Source organism: Cephus cinctus, unplaced genomic scaffold (assembly GCF_000341935.2).
Source record: "Cephus cinctus unplaced genomic scaffold, Ccin1 Ccin1_scaffold1553, whole genome shotgun sequence".
NCBI classification, from domain to species: Eukaryota; Metazoa; Arthropoda; class Insecta; order Hymenoptera; family Cephidae; genus Cephus; species Cephus cinctus.
In genome coordinates, this window is record NW_014333871.1 from 179,162 (window position 1) to 197,853 (window position 18,692).

At 37.9% G+C, this 18,692-nt stretch overlaps 4 protein-coding genes across 12 annotated transcripts; 2 read left to right on the plus strand and 2 right to left on the minus strand.

Annotated features, from left to right (window-relative positions):
• The first annotated feature begins 64 nt into the window (after positions 1-64).
• LOC107273260 lies at positions 65-6,088 on the plus strand. The gene is made up of 16 exons (XM_015751263.2): positions 65-500; positions 857-1,122; positions 1,198-1,408; positions 1,482-1,798; positions 1,874-2,083; positions 2,160-2,339; positions 2,410-2,524; positions 2,604-2,803; positions 2,863-3,199; positions 3,261-3,375; positions 3,914-4,019; positions 4,112-4,578; positions 4,650-4,836; positions 4,907-5,079; positions 5,159-5,231; positions 5,317-6,088. The coding sequence occupies exons 1-16, from the start codon at positions 444-446 to the stop codon at positions 5,351-5,353; spliced, it is 3,051 nt and encodes a 1,016-aa protein (XP_015606749.1). The 5' UTR covers positions 65-443; the 3' UTR covers positions 5,354-6,088.
• LOC107273262 (F-box only protein 21) lies at positions 2,246-9,815 on the minus strand. 2 transcript variants are annotated; one of them, XM_015751268.2, is made up of 10 exons: positions 9,646-9,815; positions 9,126-9,398; positions 8,617-9,052; positions 8,417-8,547; positions 8,194-8,347; positions 7,921-8,130; positions 7,769-7,855; positions 7,470-7,698; positions 7,218-7,382; positions 2,246-2,375 (listed from the first exon to the last, which is right to left on the minus strand). In XM_015751268.2, exons 1-9 carry the CDS (start codon positions 9,813-9,815, stop codon positions 7,219-7,221), a joined length of 1,854 nt encoding a protein of 617 aa, XP_015606754.1. In that variant the 3' UTR covers positions 2,246-2,375; position 7,218. The 2 variants fall into 2 exon arrangements, with proteins under 2 accessions (XP_015606754.1, XP_024946352.1); XM_025090584.1 differs by lacking the exon at positions 2,246-2,375 and adding an exon at positions 5,233-7,058.
• A 393-nt stretch (positions 9,816-10,208) lies between these two features.
• Positions 10,209-12,441, minus strand: LOC107273304 (tektin-1). 2 transcript variants are annotated; one of them, XM_025090587.1, is made up of 7 exons: positions 12,392-12,441; positions 11,962-12,137; positions 11,601-11,891; positions 11,266-11,538; positions 10,974-11,196; positions 10,694-10,912; positions 10,209-10,615 (listed from the first exon to the last, which is right to left on the minus strand). In XM_025090587.1, exons 2-7 carry the CDS (start codon positions 12,069-12,071, stop codon positions 10,478-10,480), a joined length of 1,254 nt encoding a protein of 417 aa, XP_024946355.1. In that variant the 5' UTR covers positions 12,072-12,137; positions 12,392-12,441; the 3' UTR covers positions 10,209-10,477. The 2 variants fall into 2 exon arrangements, with proteins under 2 accessions (XP_024946355.1, XP_024946354.1); XM_025090586.1 differs by lacking the exon at positions 12,392-12,441 and having other exon boundaries at positions 11,962-12,372.
• A 31-nt stretch (positions 12,442-12,472) lies between these two features.
• On the plus strand, positions 12,473-18,660 carry LOC107273302 (E3 ubiquitin-protein ligase Bre1). Of its 7 annotated transcripts, none has more exons than XM_025090581.1 (15): positions 12,473-12,589; positions 12,757-12,935; positions 13,148-13,334; positions 13,412-13,600; positions 13,684-14,042; positions 14,125-14,250; positions 14,330-14,503; positions 14,594-14,851; positions 14,920-15,051; positions 15,125-15,396; positions 15,479-15,641; positions 15,775-15,888; positions 16,347-16,749; positions 16,822-16,916; positions 17,006-18,660. In XM_025090581.1, exons 2-15 carry the CDS (start codon positions 12,786-12,788, stop codon positions 17,285-17,287), a joined length of 2,904 nt encoding a protein of 967 aa, XP_024946349.1. In that variant the 5' UTR covers positions 12,473-12,589; positions 12,757-12,785; the 3' UTR covers positions 17,288-18,660. The 7 variants fall into 7 exon arrangements, with proteins under 7 accessions (XP_024946349.1, XP_024946348.1, XP_015606855.1 ...); XM_025090580.1 differs by having other exon boundaries at positions 12,480-12,667; XM_015751369.2 differs by having other exon boundaries at positions 12,480-12,662; positions 16,365-16,749.
• Positions 18,661-18,692: the final 32 nt, after the last annotated feature.

Sequence of the window (18,692 nt, forward strand, 5' to 3'; positions counted from 1 at the left end):
AAATAAAAAAATAATCCCAATGCCATTTATCTTTCATTTCAGAGGAGGATCTCTGAACCCACCGAAAAACCGAACACACTTCTGTTATTCCAATCAGTTTCAATTTTACATGAATATTTGTAGAGCCTTCCTGCGATGTTGTGTTCCACGGTTACAGCAGCAGTTTTTACAGAGAGAAATACTATAAAATTAGTTTGCAAATTTTCAAAAGTTTAGATGGTCTATCAACGCCTATCAGTTCGTCCAGTTAATACCTATAAAAGACACGAATATAATGTTTGTTACTTGATTCACAAACATTTTCAGTAAAATTGTTATGTTTCGAAAGGACAAATTTTTGAAATGTCAATTGATCCGTTGTAATCGGACTTTTGTCGTTAAATTTACTGATTAAGAAACGCATTCTCTTTTATTATTGACGAATTTAACGGGGACTTTTTAAAATGGCAAACAGAGAGTCCACGGTTACTGCAAAAAGTACCGATGATCATAGTGTTGAGGTTCGTATCATTTAGGAACTTATTTATTCTTTTCGTGACAGATCGTACGATCTGGCACTGTCATTTATTTCTTAAAAGTTGACAAAGTAGGAATTTGACAAATGATTGAGAGAAATTAAAGTTTTCATGTGAATTAATTTTAACCATCATATATTTGTCAAAATTATTCATGGACTTTCATCAGTGAATCGCATGAGTTGTAAAATTCAAAATGGAACAGTTATGTTCTCATCTGCCAGCTTCTGTAAGGAATCTGTAATATATTGCTTAGTTTTCTATTATTGTAGAGAATCAGATGGGTTTGAACCCTGTTATAAATATCTGTGTTATTTTTATAAAAATTGTTCACTGTACAGACATTGGCTGAGGTCTTCCGATGCTTCATTTGCATGGAAAAGCTTAGAGAAGCCCATCTCTGTCCACATTGTAGCAAGTTGTGCTGTTATGTCTGTATCAGACGGTGGTTAACAGAACAACGTTCTCAGTGTCCTCACTGTCGAGCATCTTTACATCTTCATGAGCTTGTAAATTGTCGTTGGGTTGAGGAAGTGACTCAACAATTAGATACACTTCAAGCTGTAGGAATATCAAATTCACGTCATGACGATACCACAAGGGATAGGTGATTATTGAAATAAATACAGCTGTCTAATATTCACAAAAGCTCTTTATATTTAATAGAATATTAAATTATCAGATGTACAGCTCATCATGAAAAACTTTCTGTGTACTGTTGGACTTGTCGACGATGTATTTGTCACCAGTGTGCCCTGTGGGGTGGCACTCATTCAGGACACACTTTTAAACCTCTTGAGGAAGTTTATGAGCAGCATGTGACACAGATAAAAGCCGAAGTAGGTCAGTTAAAAAGAAGACTCATGGAACTTATCAGTCTTGTTCAAGAAGTGGTCAGTTTTTATCTATTTTAATTAGATTGTTAGTGAAATATGCATGCCGATTAAATACAGGATCGTTACTTAGGAACGCAATGTCGAATCAGTAAGAGCAGCCAAGGACGAAAGAGTGCGCGAAATTCGAAATGCAGTAGAGTTGATGATAGCTCGTTTAGATTCGCAATTGAAAGCCAAACTATTGACCCTAATGGCCCAAAAGAATTCCTTGACGTTAGAAACAGAACAATTGGAAGTTCTACTGCAGGAAGTCGAACACCAGTTACTCTCATGCACTCGCTCCGAACTGATTATTAAGAGTTCTGAATTGTCTCGCATGATTCACAGAGTTCGTAAAAAGCCAATTACGAGTTTTGTCACGGCACCTGTTCCTGCAGATTTTCACAGGTCAGTTTAACCTGGATATACCACTCCGTTGACTAGTCGTTCCTCATTTTCTCATGACAATTCTAACTGTTATAGTGAAATAGTCCCAGGCTATGACAGTGCAACATTTGCAATGCAAAATTTTACACAGCTGCAGCTCAAAGCTGATCCCGTTTATTCAGCTCCATTGCATGTCAATGGATTGTGCTGGAGGCTGAAAGTTTATCCAGATGGCAATGGAGTAGTACGTGGGAATTACTTATCGGTCTTCCTAGAACTCAGTGCAGGATTACCTGAAACTTCCAAGTAGGTGGATTTGAGTAGCAAAAGTAATTTTATCTGTACTATGTAAATATTACTACATTATATACATGACGTTCAGGTACGAGTACAGAGTAGAGATGATTCATCAAGGGTCCCGTGACACGAGTAAAAATATCGTTCGAGAATTTGCTTCGGATTTTGAAATTGGCGAGTGTTGGGGCTACAATCGATTTTTCAGACTCGACCTTCTGGCTACCGAAGGATATCTAAATACCGAGCTAGACACCTTGATACTCCGGTGCGTTGTTTTATCTACGTAAATTTTGTATCGGATCTGTAACAATAATTTATTTATATTCTTAATACAGTTTTCAAGTACGACCACCAACATTCTATCAACGCTGCAGGGATCAGCAATGGTACATTAGTCAATTGGTTACGGTACAAAATCAATATGCAACGCAAATCAACGAACTGAAAGAAGTAAATTTATTAAAAATATCTCTGTCACACATTACGATATACGCAATGAATTTCATATAAAATGTATTTAAATCTTCAGAGACTGGCTATAGAAATTTCACGCAATGCCGTAGCAGCCACTAGAGTAGCAAGTGGAGCTGCTGTATGCGAATCATCCCCAATAAACGTTTCACCGCAACAGCAACATACACAAGCACAAGGTGCTGGGGATCCTCTACTGGGATCCAATGCTCTTCGAATGATAGATAATTATTCGTCAGTTAATCCTACTCCTGCAAGGTAAACAATGCACTGGCTGAAGTTATTTGTGATCTAATATGCATCTTCCTTTATGATAGATCTGTTCAAAATATACTTTCTGCTGGGAATGTACCTGTGTCGACAAACAGTTGCCAATTGTCAGTTGCTCTTTGCGAATTGGGTGATCTGATGAGTATTCGCTCTTCTACCTTATCCTCAATGTCTCTGAAAACGAGTCTGAAGGAACAGCGCCCAAGTAATCTAAACACGTCGACCGAAGTAACATCCTCGCCTGGGCACTGCAGTAACGATGGATCTGCTGGGGACTGTCAGGGTCTGGCAGAGAAGTCTCCATCGCCGTCACATTCCTCGCCTACTATATTAAATCAGCAACCTTCTGCGTTATCCTCAAGCAGCAGCAGCAGCGACAGTGGTGTAAGTAGCTCTTTTGCACATATTTTCCATTCATTATCCAACTATGATATTTTATCTATAGGAACTGAGCGAGCATGATATCTACTTGGATGATTGTGATCACAATGATACGAACCTTACGATCTTAGATGATAACTCGAATGACGAGAATGACGTAGATGACGAGACTATGTCAGGTAGGAAATTGGAATTTCCCTGTATGTATTCTATTTTATAGAATGCACAGAGTGTTGTTCTTTTTTTGTGAAAAAAGGGACTTGGGTTATGTCTAGTAAATGTTATTAATAACTGGAATAGGTATGAGCTCAAATAGAGGTTCGTCTGTCGGTGAAGTCCCGCTACAGAGATGGCAGGAGGATGAATTAGATAAAGATGCAGAGAATGAAAAACCTACGAATGAGAAACGCGAAGGAGAATGTGTTAAAGAAAATCCCAGTCCCAATACAACCAGCCATTTTCCTACGAGTTCTTAAAACTATCGTCCTGCGCGAGGCCAATCATTTTATTCTCGATGATTCATCGATACAATACAAATTCTAGTGTCAATCTACATTTTTATATTTATATTACATCTACTTTTGCAACAAATAATATTACCAAATCGCTTATTAAACAGTTACAATAGCTCTTTACATCTGAATTATGTATCTATAAGTACTAGAAATATGTAAATGACCAGAGGTTTCATAGACGATAATTTTTTTTTTCAACCAGGTGAAAATGATGTTGAGGTTGCAGAATCGTTGGTACCCTGGATGCAAATACAAATTAAACAGAAAAAACCACAAGAAAGTCACGAATCTTCCGCAGAAGCGTGCAGGTAAAATAAATAACACGATACTTATGTTATAGCATACTGGGATATTCCCCGTTACAATTGGATTCTATATCGACGTTTCATTCTTCCAATAGATTACGTGGGAGTGACGGCCTCCAGCACGAAATCATGTTGCAACACCTGTTCGAGATGCAAAACCGAAATTTCGCTTGGAATTCTCTATGCTTTAAGCATCACCCGGAGGAGTCGCGCGACTCCAGAAATTCTATTCCAAGCCTCCAGAATTATGGCACAAGTTCTTTGCACCGCATTGGGCAACCGTGTTATGACAATTATCGTCCCAACTTCCTGTCTCGATTATGCCAATCTCAGCCAATGTGTAACGACGGAAGGTCAAAAGTCAACAATCCTTCAGCAATCAATGGCCAGCAGGAGGTAACAAGTAACGCTGCTTTAGGTACTAGTCAAACGACCAGGTCTGAACCGACTACAAGATCAAACTCAGTCGACTGCGATAAAGACTTTTCGGCATTGTCCCTGGCTGCCAAGACCAATGCTGATGTGGAAGTATCGAGGCCTTCTGATCTTACTGTGCCAAATGGTAAAAAGATCTTTGTTTTTTAACTTATATAACGCTTTATAAACTTATATCTTATTCTTTTTCATTTTTAGTGGCTTTAGGCAGCAATAAAATCGGTTCGCGCCACCTGCCCTCGCGAAGACAATCTACTCCAGCAACCTCATCCAACACCAGCAACGTTAATCAGAACATTTTTCATACAGACATCGAGCAATTTCTAGATACTTTGAGATGTTCTCCAACCCCACAGGAGACCGGTAGCTACATCACTAAACTCAGGTAAGTCATTATCCCGGTTGAATTATGAATCAAGGTTGATAGGTAAAGAGCTTCGAATTGTGTTCTGTAGACATTTGGCAGATAAGTGTCAAAATGGTGTCTGTCCATCCAATTTACCATCATCGACAATCTCAAACACCTATGAGAGCCCAATAGCGTCTACAAGTACTGCAGTACTTGCTGAATCTATCAGTGATAATAATGGATACAGTTGGGTGCCGCCATTATATCAGCACAAGCATGGTAGACGAGTGATTTTTATATTAAAGAATTATCCATACTTTATTTGCCATATTGAATACCTTTGTTTGTTTGTATACAGGACAGAAGATGAATAATGAGAACACGGTGCAGAGCACTTCTAATCAAACGCCGAATAAAACTATTCCATACAAGTAAGTTTTACTCCACTTTTATTTATATTCGCTATTAGTCGCGTCACAAACGAATCCTTTCTGACGTGATGAATTTTTTTATCAGGACATCAGAGGATAAAAACTCTTCACCGTCTCAGTAGTATGCATTTCTACGAGCGTTGTGTAATTGGGAGTAAGTAAGTAGCGACAAAAACCCCTTGTGATGTTCACTTAATAGTAAGTTAAATTATTCCTAACGTAAATAAGAACAGCATGGACAAAGAAGAGTTAGGAATGCGATATAGGAGTGTCTAGTGCGGGTTCATAAGGTTGTGTTCCTGGAATATCTATTCATTCTACTGCTAAGTTTCCGTGTTTCTTTTTTAATATTTTCCCCTGTTTTCACGTTCTATAATCATAGCCTACAATGGTTATGTTATCAGTATCATATTTCCAAGAACGATATCGGCTTACTGGAAAATCCTGTTTGTTTCATACAAAGATCTGCCAAGTATCATTACGATACATTGAATATACATTAATAAGTGACTACCAAGCGATTACTTATAATTAATTAATCGCATTATTCTAAGATTCATATCGCTTCGTCGAAACAAACAGATCTGTTCTTAGGGATTAGTATTAAATTTATTTCTATATGTTGTTTCTATGAAGCCAATTGCCTTATGATGACTTATTTTGGCATTTATCGAACTCTGCCCGGATTCCAATGCCCATCTTATTCTATCATTGTTTGAAACTGGTTTTTCTTTTGTATACTTGCCAATTTTTTTAATTCCCTTTTTTCTATCTTTATTACTCATTCTAATACATGCACAGTGGTCAAATGTAAATTGTTTATCAACATAATAGTGTATTGGAGGATTATGCCTGGATTTTATCAAACAAACGTTCAGTAGTTAACAATTAGATAGTAATATCTTGTTGATGATATAAAATACAGCGCAGTATTAATTTACTTCGTGAATGTTTTCTTGTTGAGCTCTAACACTGTTATGTTTTAGAGATACAGCGAACACTTTCAGTATAACTAAATTAAGAATAAGCGAATGCTTCGACCTAGTACTATGGGAAAGAGAAATGTACATTTTTGTGCCCGATAAATTATGCGGTTTTGGGATCGAATTTCATACAAAACAGAAAAATATGAATCTTATTGACTAGCATGCTACGGTTAATTATTTTTAATTAATTAATATATCAGTACCGTCGTGCAATTGTATTTCCTATTTTACTTTAATGAACGATGCATTTAACCAGTACGTCATTAGAAATCTATAGGTATTGGAAATTGTGACTGTGATGAAATTGTAAATTCTGTCTATTTATTTCATACGCATTGATTATCTAATAAATATCACGGATGGACTCATGTAAAAATGTATATAACAAGTATCCAACGGCGATTAATACGAAAATCGTGTAATTACCTTATATCTTATTTAGTATTCTAAGAAAGAGAATAATACAGATCCGTAATATGCCAATGATATATCGGAAAATATCCAACATGTATTTTTAGTCAACAGTTCAACGAACAAACAGAAATATACCCTTTCAGTTTGCAATTTATATACAGACAAAATGAATTAAGCATATTGTAGATAGCGCCTATATGTATAAAGCTATCGTACATAATAGTTTGAAACTATTTACACGGAAGTATAATCTAGCAGGGACGAATATTAGTTATGCAATGCCTTGTCTGCGTATCAGCTTTAATTACTGAGGAAGAAGAAAACTAAAAAAAATCAAACTCCGAATTTCTCGCGCATTCAGTTCCGAACGACGACTCTAAGCTGAGCAGATAAATTGCATTATATCAATTGTCGCGCCTGTCGAAAACTACAAAAAAAATTGAAATCAATGTATTCGATGATCCATCGATTGGTATCACAGCCGCGTGACTTTATTATGCCTTCAACTGGACTGCCTCTTTATATTCAATTAAATGATAGAACGGAAGGATTACAATTCTTTTTATCTTAATTTAGCCAAACTCACGTTACAAGTATGTAGCAAGAAGATGATTTCGCACCTCGGCATCCTCTGGATACTCCCTAGCCTTTTCCTCATTGGGCACGTAGTGCGTGCCATTGAATTTGCAAAAGAATCGTCCTATCTCGTAGTGGTTAACCCACTCTGGGGATGGCGCCATTAATAAATTTCCTGAAGAATAAAAGGGATGCTAATACTGCTAATAGTCGTTCCTGGATAAATACCTAGGGAATGACATGAAGAACTATTGAAATATACCTTGAGCTGCGTATCGTGATGAGCCATCATCTGCGAAGACATTGTAGAAAGGTTGATTTGGACCACCAGCTAATTCTTCTACTCCCATTTCAGTCATCCATTCCGAGGATGCTGTGCAGTAAGGATCCCACCCAGTTATCACACACAAATAACCATAGGTACGGTGCCGCATTATCAGTCCTATCGCGTATTTCACATCTCCAGTTCTTCTCTTGGGCTCAAAATTTTCCTGCATTTAAGAAATGATTAGAACAATTTGAGATCATCGATTAGTTACTTTGATCATTTATCTTTCATACCTCTGGGACGTCCTGCATGTGTTTCTCATAGTCTTGCAACATCTGCAGGATGTGATTCGCTTGACCCCTGGAGGTGACTTCTAGATCCTGAGTATTAATGGAGATTAATGATTTTATCTTTAGAGAGAATGATCATAATCATCAGTCATTACCTTTTGGATGTCATTGAGTATTGTGACTAACTCTGCCAAATCCATCTGATGCAAGATGTAGAAACGAGCCATGTGTAAAATCGTACTGGTATCGTGAGGTCTCACCATGTGTAGCAACTCCAAAGCCGATCGTAATCGCGCTGCTCGGCCGTTTAGCTGAGTTCTTTGTCTGCCAGCTACTTCCAAATTGTCCGCCATTCGTTCTACTACCTTTAAGGAAGACATTAGACGTTCAGACTCTATAAATTAATTCTGGGCAATGGACAGACGTACCTCGACAGTTGTCGCAGCACTGTGTACATTGTATCGCTCTATTGGACATTTTGCAACGCCCCCAACTCGGGGACAGTTGTTCTTGGTCAGGAACTGTCCGCCGTTGAAGACGTCTATATAGAAGCTTTCTACGTCTTCGGAGTCGGGAACATTACTAAAAAGATCAATTAGTATCAGCTATGTTGAATAATACGAAGGACAAAGATTTATCATGGAAGCTCACTATCTCTCTTTCCATCGTAGCAGAAAATGGGCTGGAAAGCTAACTGGCTCACAGCGTACTCCTAATCTTCGTGCTACACTTTCAAATACTATGGCGAGAGTTATGGGAATTCCACGTCTAAGCTCCAGTACCTGTGATTTATATCTTGAATTAGCTTTGAATTTTCTAAATAAACGTAGATCATATTGCAAATTACAAACCCGATCTATATATGAGTTTTCAGAGGAATAATACATTTCACTATTGCCATGAAAACCCAATCTATTGAACATAACTTCGCAGAGAGCAGACATCACCCTCCTGGTCTCGGAATTGCTCCATTGATTGTCATCAATATTGGAACGTTTCCATAGCTCGAATTTACTGTCCGACACTGAAAATATGGGATGTGTTGGATGCTGTTCTCTTAGTAAATCTTTTGTTTGTTCCGCTATGTCATCCAGTAATGCTGCTATATACGAATAAGGTACACGACGTTCCGTTTGACTCCATTGAGCTACTAGTGCTGCTCCGCGTTCAAGGATTTGTTCATTTGGAGGTAAAGCGATGAATTTTTTCCACTCTTGAGTCAAATAATGTTGTCTTAAATACCTCACTACTTTGTATGCATAATACTTATGCGTCAGGTTACTTGTTCTAAAAGTTAAAAATGATAATGATACAAGCATTTTGCAAAATATTGTAACAAATGTAAGAAGTAAGTACACACATAGCTGGACGTTTAATTAAGGTGATAAGTTCATCTACCAGGAAATGGTAAGCCAAAGGATGTGCACCTTCCTCAGGACGGAAGAGAGGATCAAAATCCTTTAATTCGGAATGAGATAACTCCTGTTTTTTGTAATTCTTAGCTGACATTTGTGACAAGTGGTATAACAATTTCTTCCTTGCTTCTGAACTAGCTTGAACTTCTTCGAACCAATTTTGAATCTTGATGCCTGCTTTCTCATTTATCTCATAAATCTCTCTCAGGTATGGCCATCTGATCAAGAAATAAATAAGACAATCGGTAAGTATCATGTCATTCACAGTATTAGCATCTAGTACGACTAAAGAGAAAAAAAGCAATATTGTACTACATAAATGCGATTCAACTAGTATAAATGCTGTCATTCCTTCCTTCAGTCACAAACAAAAATATGATGAAATTCGTGACTCAGAGATCATTTATGGAAGGATATTAATGTAAGGCGACGTTTCATAATTTCTGAATAAATTTAGAAATCCACCTTTGGAAAAATTTGGTCCTCCAGAGTTTATTGCTGGTTGTGACTACCCTGTGTAATTGTTTGCAAGTCAAGGCAAATCGTACAACGTCCGGTATACAGATATTCGCGTCCTCAAGTATGTACTCGATCACTTCGCCTGGTAGGAACGTTATCAAAACGTCGGCTGCCATCCCGATGAGTTCACTTTAACAATTTTTAGAATAAAACTGCGAATGATCACCAGGAAAGATAGCGACACATATCCCAGAGGATTAAAGGAATCATTTACAGCGCATAATCATCACATAAAGCTGCCAACTAGGTACAGATGTGAATCGGTGGAATGCCTGTGCTGCCCCTTTGTAGCTGTGTTAGTATGTTACTCAATATAATGTACGTTGGTAAAAGCGAAGGAAATATGCGCAAGGGGTAACATTACAAGAGATGAATAGGAAGATGCCAGGGAGATTGCCAATGAGCCGATTTTCATAAAATATAAAATTGAGGCTAAATCAAAATCTCGCAAAATATACGGAGTATATAAAAACTGAATTGAAATTGTAAAATGTCAAAAATAAATTACACTCAAATTGATATATTAATAAATTAAGTGTTTGGAATATTAAAATGATTCAAAAAACAATAAAGTTAGATATTAACACTGAGGACTCTGAAATCCTAGCTAAGAATAAAAGTACTTGAAGTTGTTATTCTGAGAGTTTAGAACAAAAGTTATATATAATTTTATTATAGTGTTACAAAATATGTAAATATCATATCGTATAAAGTTTTGAGGTAAAATAATGGGTACAAAACATTATGGTGCCATAAGATCATTTGGAATGAATTCTTTTTAGTATGCATGATAGTCCATACTCTGACGTAGGGTCATGCATTCGACTTCATCAATTTTTAAAGTATTTGTTTTAACATTAATATCCTCTTCAAGTTGAATCTGCGTTTTTAACAAGTAGCGCAGGGAAGCCTGTGCCTTAAATAAGTAAAATAATTAAATTAATAAAATTATATCTATTATTGTCGTATGTGGACAATTTGACACATCAAATACCTCGCACAACGTTTGCTGTAAATCAGATACGACTTGTCTCAAATCGTATACTTCCTTTACGAGATAAGTTTCGACTAGATCGCGAGTCAGCTCCAAACCAGGTCGCTGACATCGATTACCCAGTCTAGTATGTGCTAAAGCCATATATGCTTCCTTATCGGCGATGGACTTCTCAATTCGAGATATGTTCCTGGTCATCTCATTTGCTTGTCTCATTATCTGAAAAGAGATATTTGAGGTACTCCTAAGTTGAAGATATTCCTGCGAAATCATCACATACCTCTGAATGCTGTAACTCCAATTTCGTTTTAGCTTCTTTGGTCTCTTCGATTCTGATTCTGAAAGCCTCATCGGTGGCATACTTCTGAGCATTCAGGTCATCAATGATTTCTTTAAGGATTGTATCTATGTAACAGCGCATAGGTCTTGCACTATTAATCTCTTTGGAGGCAGCAATGATATTATTATTTGTCTGCATCTCCCATTCGTTTAATGTTATAGTACTGTTTATGGAAGAAACATTATATTATTATGCTTATGATATTTTTGACATTATTAAGGTATATACTCACGAAGGATCCAGCGCAGCAGTTCCATGATAGAGACTCAAGTTGAAGCTAGTTTCTTTCAACGTTAGATTATGCCTATCAATTCGAAGATTGTTTTCCTTATCCTCAAGATCATGATCCATATAATAAAGCGTAGCTTTCAATCTACGAATTTGCTCCTGGGTCTGCTCCAATGTCCTTATTAATAGATTCTCTGCTCCTTTTATGACTTCACATTCTTTACGAAGCTCCATTTCGACAATATCATGAACCATATCAATTCCTAGACGATGTTCTCTAAAAATAAATATAAACTTGATCCATCTGAATAGTATAAATATTGTTGTCAAGTTTTTTACCTAGCAATCAAACATTTTTCACATATTACTAAAGCATTTCTTTTAACTGAAGACAACGCATCCATCAAACGTTCTTTGTATGTAGCCAGTGCATCTGTTTCAAGAAGTACTTCCTTTCTCACACGAAGCAGTTCCTGTTTCCTGAATTCAATATCATCCAATTTTTCTTTTAGATAATGATCTGTTTCCTCCTTGTTAGCCTTAACTGTTTCTGCAGAAAGTTCACACACTCTGTCAGATTCAGCCAGGAGACGATCAGCAAGTTCTTGTTGAGCTTCCGAGCAGCGATACCTTAATATACAATTATTTAATAAAACAATATATAATATCAGAAGTACATATATCATTAAGCCTGAGATACCTGTATCGGTTATTTAACTTCCATTCGTTTATAGTAAATCTTTGCGGCGGTGGAGGTACAATTACCATTGATTGTCCCATATCCATTTTTATCTTTGACATTCCAGACATTAGTAACTGCTTTTAAAATACGAATACCTAGTGAACAACGATTTTGGTTTCTTTGTCCAGTTTAATCTATAAGTAGGTATAAAGGTTTAATCTATAGTAGTAGGCAATCTTGTTTCTAAGGAAACCTCTTGTTTCCAGGAGTAACGAAGAGAATGATCTGATTGTAAAAACGTTGCTAGTATTGATTCGGTAATTATAATATTGTAATAAATATAATACATTGTTATTTAGAAATTTAATTAGGTTTAAAAAATATTACTACGAAATAGCATCGGTGAGGAGATTGAAAAATTTTAAATCTATCCCCAGCGGGTGCATACATGTGAATCGGACTCTTGGACCAAAAAAGTTTACGCTTGTTGGTTCTGAAACGGACTGCTGTTTCTTCGCTTTTGCCGCGTATGCAATGGCGTCTTCCGTTCCCAGTGTACCCCCTGCCCACGGATATTTGCTTTAAAATGTAAAAAGTGCGAGAAACTCTTTAAGCCGGTAGATTAATTTACAAAAATTCACCTTCGGTATGAATACGTTATTCCTGAAAGGAAAGCAGGCGAATTAGGCTTGCGGAGTCGAAGGTTTTAACATATTTTCGTAAGTTACTACTCTCTTCCTGATCAATAACAAAACTTCAATGGAGATTACATTTCAATACTTGGGCTCTAGTTTTACTTATTTGTTTTTCCAGATAATAAGAGTCCATCGAATTTAGACAGGATGTCTAAACGACCAGCAGACAGCGGGGACTCGGGCTCCCAGCCACCCATCAAGAAAGTCCAATTTGAACCCATATTAATTGGGCCTATATCCACTCTTGAAGAGATGGACATGAAAGTCTTACAATTTCAAAACAAAAAATTGGCTCAGGTATATTGCTGTTTCTCTTATGTAAGATTGTCTCTAAGCAGACTGTTGTGTATAGTGACACAAGTATACGACAGTATGGCTGAATAAGGATGAGTATTTTTGTGCCTTCTATTCAGCACTGAAACATGACTTGTTATTTACCTCTTTTGCTGTACTGATTACAGTATTATCAGCATGAGTATCATGAATTATAATTGTATGTATCCATGCAGAGGCTTGAGCAACGCCACAGAATGGAAGCTGAATTGCGTCAGCGTATTGAACAGCTTGAGAAAAGGCAGACTCAAGATGATGCTGTGCTAAATGTTGTTAATCGTTATTGGAATCAGCTAAACGAAGATATACGAGTTTTGTTACAAAGATTCGATGCTGAGACTGCCGATGAGTCAGAAAATAAAAGTACTAAAATATTCAAAGCTTCAGACAATTATACTTGTACTTGATGGTTCGATTATGATGTATTTATTGTTTCTTAGATGAAAGTGAAGCAACTACTTCGTTCCTCATGCAATTATCTTCCTGGGACAAGGAGGAATTGGATGACAAATTAGCGAATCGTGTTCAAGTCTCGAAGCGTGCAGTCTCAAAAGTAGTGCAAGCGTTTGATCGACTTTCTCAAAGAAATGAAAAGATTACACTCGCGTTAAAAGGTGAATTTGATGGAGGTAAAATTGCTTTAATCAATTTTTTATAATTATTACAAACCATATTCACGAAACTTTGATTATAAGTAAAGTACCTATTTTAGAGGAGGCTCCTAATATTGACGAGGTCGTACGTGAAGCTAATGCTGAGATACAAACGGAGAATAGAAATTTGCAAGCCATTAACATACAACTTCACGAGAAGTATCACACAATTTCGTTAAAAATGTCTGAATTGCAAGACACTATCACGGGAAAGGATACTCTAGCGGCTGAGCTTCGAAATCAAGTAGACGATCTACAGTATGAATTAATAAAAGTTCGTGCAAGGAATGATAAATTGGAACACCATCTTGGAGAAGCAATCGAGAAGTTGAAGGCCTTTCAGCAGATTCATGGATCAGATGAGAAGGGTAGTAATAAGCCGAATACTTTGGTTGCCTCCAGCGTTTCTCAGACCAAGGTAAACAACTATTTTATTCGTTATGAAGAAAAGCCAATCTTCGGATCATGTGATGATACGTAAATTTGTGATCCGATCCCAGTTAGAAGATTTACAAAGAGAACTCGAGGAAACACGAGAACTAGCGAACAACAGGCTCCAGGAGTTGGATAAGTTACATCAACAGCATCGCGATGCGCTCAAGGAAGTTGAAAAACTCAAGATGGAAGTATGTAGCGCGTTTACGAAGTATATTCTAAAGTTTCGCAAGTGTCTTAAAGGTCTTAAAATTTATGCCTTGTTTATAGATCCGACAACTGCCAGAATCCGTAATTGTCGAAACCACCGAGTATAAATGTCTTCAATCCCAGTTTTCTGTGCTATACAACGAATCGATGCAGCTAAAGACACAGCTGGATGACGCGCGGCAACAATTGCAATCTAGTAAAAATGCTCATCTTCGCCACATAGAAATGATGGAGGTATTTATCATCTGTTATGTGTTTAGTTGCCTGGTTCAGTCATTACCGTTTATCAGTTTTACATTAATTTCTAAATTTATTGCATTTCAGAGTGAGGAACTGATGGCTCAAAAGAAATTACGTGGTGAATGTATTCAATTGGAAGACGTTTTGGCACAGCTTCGAAAAGAGTATGAGATGCTCCGGATAGAATTTGAGCAGAATCTAGCAGCAAATGAGCAAACCGGTCCAATAAATCGTGAAATGAGACACCTTATAACGTCTTTGCAAAATCACAATCAACAGTTGAAGGGTGAGGTCCATCGGTATAAACGTAAATACAAGGAAGCCTCCACGGAAATACCAAGGGTGAGTGAAAAATCTGGAAAGACTTTGCACGTAGGAAAAGTAGTTATAACAATTTCACAATTCTTCAGCTGAAAAAGGAAGTTGAAGAACTGACGACAAAGTTAGGTCAACAGACTGCACAAGAGAATAAAGAAGGGAATAATTCCGATGGTAGTGGAAAGGAAGAGGATACTTCGAATTCCCTTCCTGGCTCTACTCAAGTAATTATTTCAGATGAAATTATCAAATCCATAAGGATAATTTATTATAATATCACGTTATCCTTATGATTAGATCAAGGAAGAGAGTGGTGTTGCGATAAAACGAGAGACTGGTGCCGACGAGGAGGTTGAGACGATCGAAGTTGGTGAAGGTGAAGGTAGCAAAGGTACACCGGATTCTTTGACTCTGACTTCGCCGACCCTTAAGAAGGAAAAGGACATAAAGCGTGAGAAAGACATTAAGAAGGAGACCGTGAAAACAGAACACAGAGACCCGGCCCATCGGGCCAAGGACGCCAAGGTTGCTGAATCTGAGCTTGTTCGAGATTTAAAGGCTCAACTCAAGTACGTACAAACATAGTTCAAGTTGACGCAATGATAAATAGTTTGTTGTCATAATTAATCGTGTGAACTGGACCGTTAACAGGAAGGCTGTAAACGAGATGAAGGAGATGAAGTTACTGCTGGACATGTACAAAGGAGTTGGAAAGGAACAACGGGATAAGGTGCAGTTGATGGCTGCGGAGCGCAAGACGAGGGCCGAGCTCGAGGAGCTTCGCCAGCAGATCAAGAAGATCCAAGTGAGTTCTGTGAGATCCTTATATTTATCTATTTTTCAGGGAAGAGCGTGAACTCTGGCTGTAACGTCGATGTTAGAGCGTCGCGCTCTTTCGTAATAATCGAAGAAAGGGAATATCAGAGTATGAGTTATTTCGTCGACAGGAAAGCAAACGAGAAGAACGGAAGAAGCTGGCCGATGAGGATGCGCAGATCAAGATCAAGAAGCTCGAGGAACAGGCGTATGCACTTCAGCGACAGGTCGCTTCTCAGAAACAGGTAGATCACACTTTCCTTGTAAAGAATTTAGAGTTTTGACGTGCATGCATTGCCACTAATCTGCATCGTTGCTAAATTAATTTGGTTCTGTAATATCTGCGCGCTAACATAGCTTCCGTTGCAAAGAAAAATGAAACTGCAACAGTTGGTTTTTATCATTGAACCCGCCTAAGGAATATTATATAACAAAAGTTGTGCTTCGAGGCTTGCCCGTGAGCTTAAAAAGTGTTATTGCACAGGAAAAATGATTCCTACAATAAGGATACATAACAGGTACTCTCCATTATCTGTAAACTCTGCAGAGCATTACAATACTGGAGAGAACAGTTGCTGAACGTACAAATTTTTGATAAAATTTTTCAATTCGATACTGTTACTTTGGATGCAAACGATGGCCATCGGTGGTGATAGTATTTGGCCATTGATGTGTACTCGAACGGTGGTGTAACGCTGAACAGAATTGCGTCTGGCTGCAGGAGGAAGAGGCTCTTCTGAACGAGATGGAGGTGACTGGTCAAGCATTTGAAGACATGCAGGAGCAGAATTCTAGATTGATACAGCAGCTGCGAGAGAAGGACGACGCTAATTTCAAATTAATGACAGAGAGAATCAAGAGTAATCAATTGCACAAACTGGCGAGGGAGGAGAAGGACGTGCTCAAGGAACAAGTGTCGACCTTAACGACGCAGGTGGAAGCAGCGAACGTAGTTGTGCGTAAGCTCGAGGAGAAGGAACGTCTTCTGCAGAACTCTCTGGCGACCGTGGAAAAGGAATTAGCTTTGAGACAGCAGGCTATGGAGATGCATAAAAGAAAAGCTATAGAGAGCGCACAGTCGGCGGCTGATCTTAAACTTCACCTTGGTAAATATTCTATACGTCCTGTGTATATTTATCGGCTAGGACGATGAATAAAAGTCAACAAAATCTTTCCAGAAAAATATCATTCCCAAATGAAGGAAGCTCAGCAGGTTGTAGCCGAGAAGACGAGCTCCCTCGAAGCAGAAGCGTACAAAACAAAAAGATTACAAGTAATTATACAATCCTAATATATTGCCTTGTCAAGTGTTTACTGTGTCCTTAGATCATATGTCAATACAATGTCGATGTCGTAAAACAGGAGGAGATAGCCCAACTAAGGCGAAAGGTGGAGAGAATGAAGAAGATAGAACTTGCTGAGACCCTGGACGAGGTGATGGCCGAGGAACTGCGGGAGTACAAAGAGACCCTAACGTGCCCGTCGTGCAAAGTGAAACGCAAGGATGCAGTGCTGACCAAGTGTTTCCACGTCTTCTGCTGGGATTGTTTGCGCACGCGGTACGAGACTCGACAGCGAAAGTGTCCCAAGTGTAATTGTGCGTTTGGTGCCAACGATTATCATCGCCTCTACCTGTCGACATGAGATAGAAGACGCTGTTAAGGTTCATTCTAAAGAGATATCCGTTCTTCATTCGGCTGTTGCGCTAATTCACACTGGGCTGTTATCGATTGCATTTCATTCGTCCTAACCTAACCCTTTTCTTTTTGTACTTTTGTTATCTCGAACGTATCGTTCTTATTTATTGCGCTGAGTATTGTCACTGGCAAAAGACAAAAAAGGAATAGACTGCTACGCGTTTCGTGTTATCGGGATTCAAATTTATGGAAATACAAAGATAAGCAATCAGCGCTCAAGGTGCAAATCTTAGTCCGAATGAAAGCACGAAATCGTTATTCGATTCGACATATTCGACTTTCCGGCCGACACGAGAATGGCATTCTCGTGGTCTCGGTATTTTACTTCTTTTTCTTTTTTTACTTCATCTAGAACGTTATTTGGTTAGCGAATTTGAAAAAGTACATTTTGTGGTGAAAATATGGAATCATGAATCTTTTTCTTTTTTTACTTCATCTAGAACGTTATTTGGTTAACGAGGTGAAACACCGAACTGTATGCAGACATCAACGACAGAATTAACGAATGAAGAAAAAAAAAAGAGAAATCGGAAAATAATTTTCACTTGAGTCATGCTACGGTGAACTTGATAAAGTACTCGCGATATTTCATTATCCTAATCGATCTGGAAAGTTTTTCTTTTTTGTCCTCCCCTTTATTTATTGAATTGTAGAATATTTTCATTCATGAATATTATGCTCATCACTCTACCTGCAATGAGTTTTTTTTTCTTGTTTACTCGTTTCGAATCGTCCATTTTATCCACTGTCGTCGTTGTCAGCGAATCCGCTAACGTTCGTTATATAATTGTATATTTGGTGTCAGTGAATCGTTTTACCTTCGCGTATCGAACAGGTAGTTCAGTACGAGTTGTTCGGCAAATAATAATTAGAAACGTGTGGATGTACTATGTGGGCGAGAAGTTGGGGGGTGGGGGTAATTTTAAGAAAAAACTTTAGAAATGATATAGAAACGAAGTACGATGAAATGAAAAAACAAAGAAACAAGAATCATAATGAAAGTATAAGAAAGGCGATTAATAGCTGTTAATAAATCTCGCGATTGAATGGAAATTCTGGACGCGAAGAACAAATTTGCCATTTCTACTAGTGTCGGTGATCCGTGGCTTTAGATTAGGACGATGTCACGACGCTTTAAATTTATTGATCGATCGTTAAATTTATTAACGATCTTTTATTACGTTTATTACGAGCGAGTACGAAGGACTTTACAACGTCTGTATAATTTTTCAAGTTGGTTCACGTTCAACGTGAAATTTACTTAATGAAGGATGTCGAGTATTTTGGCATCAGTAAAAATACACGACGAATTCGCGAGGCTGCGCAGAAGTCTTATTCTATATCCTCGAAAT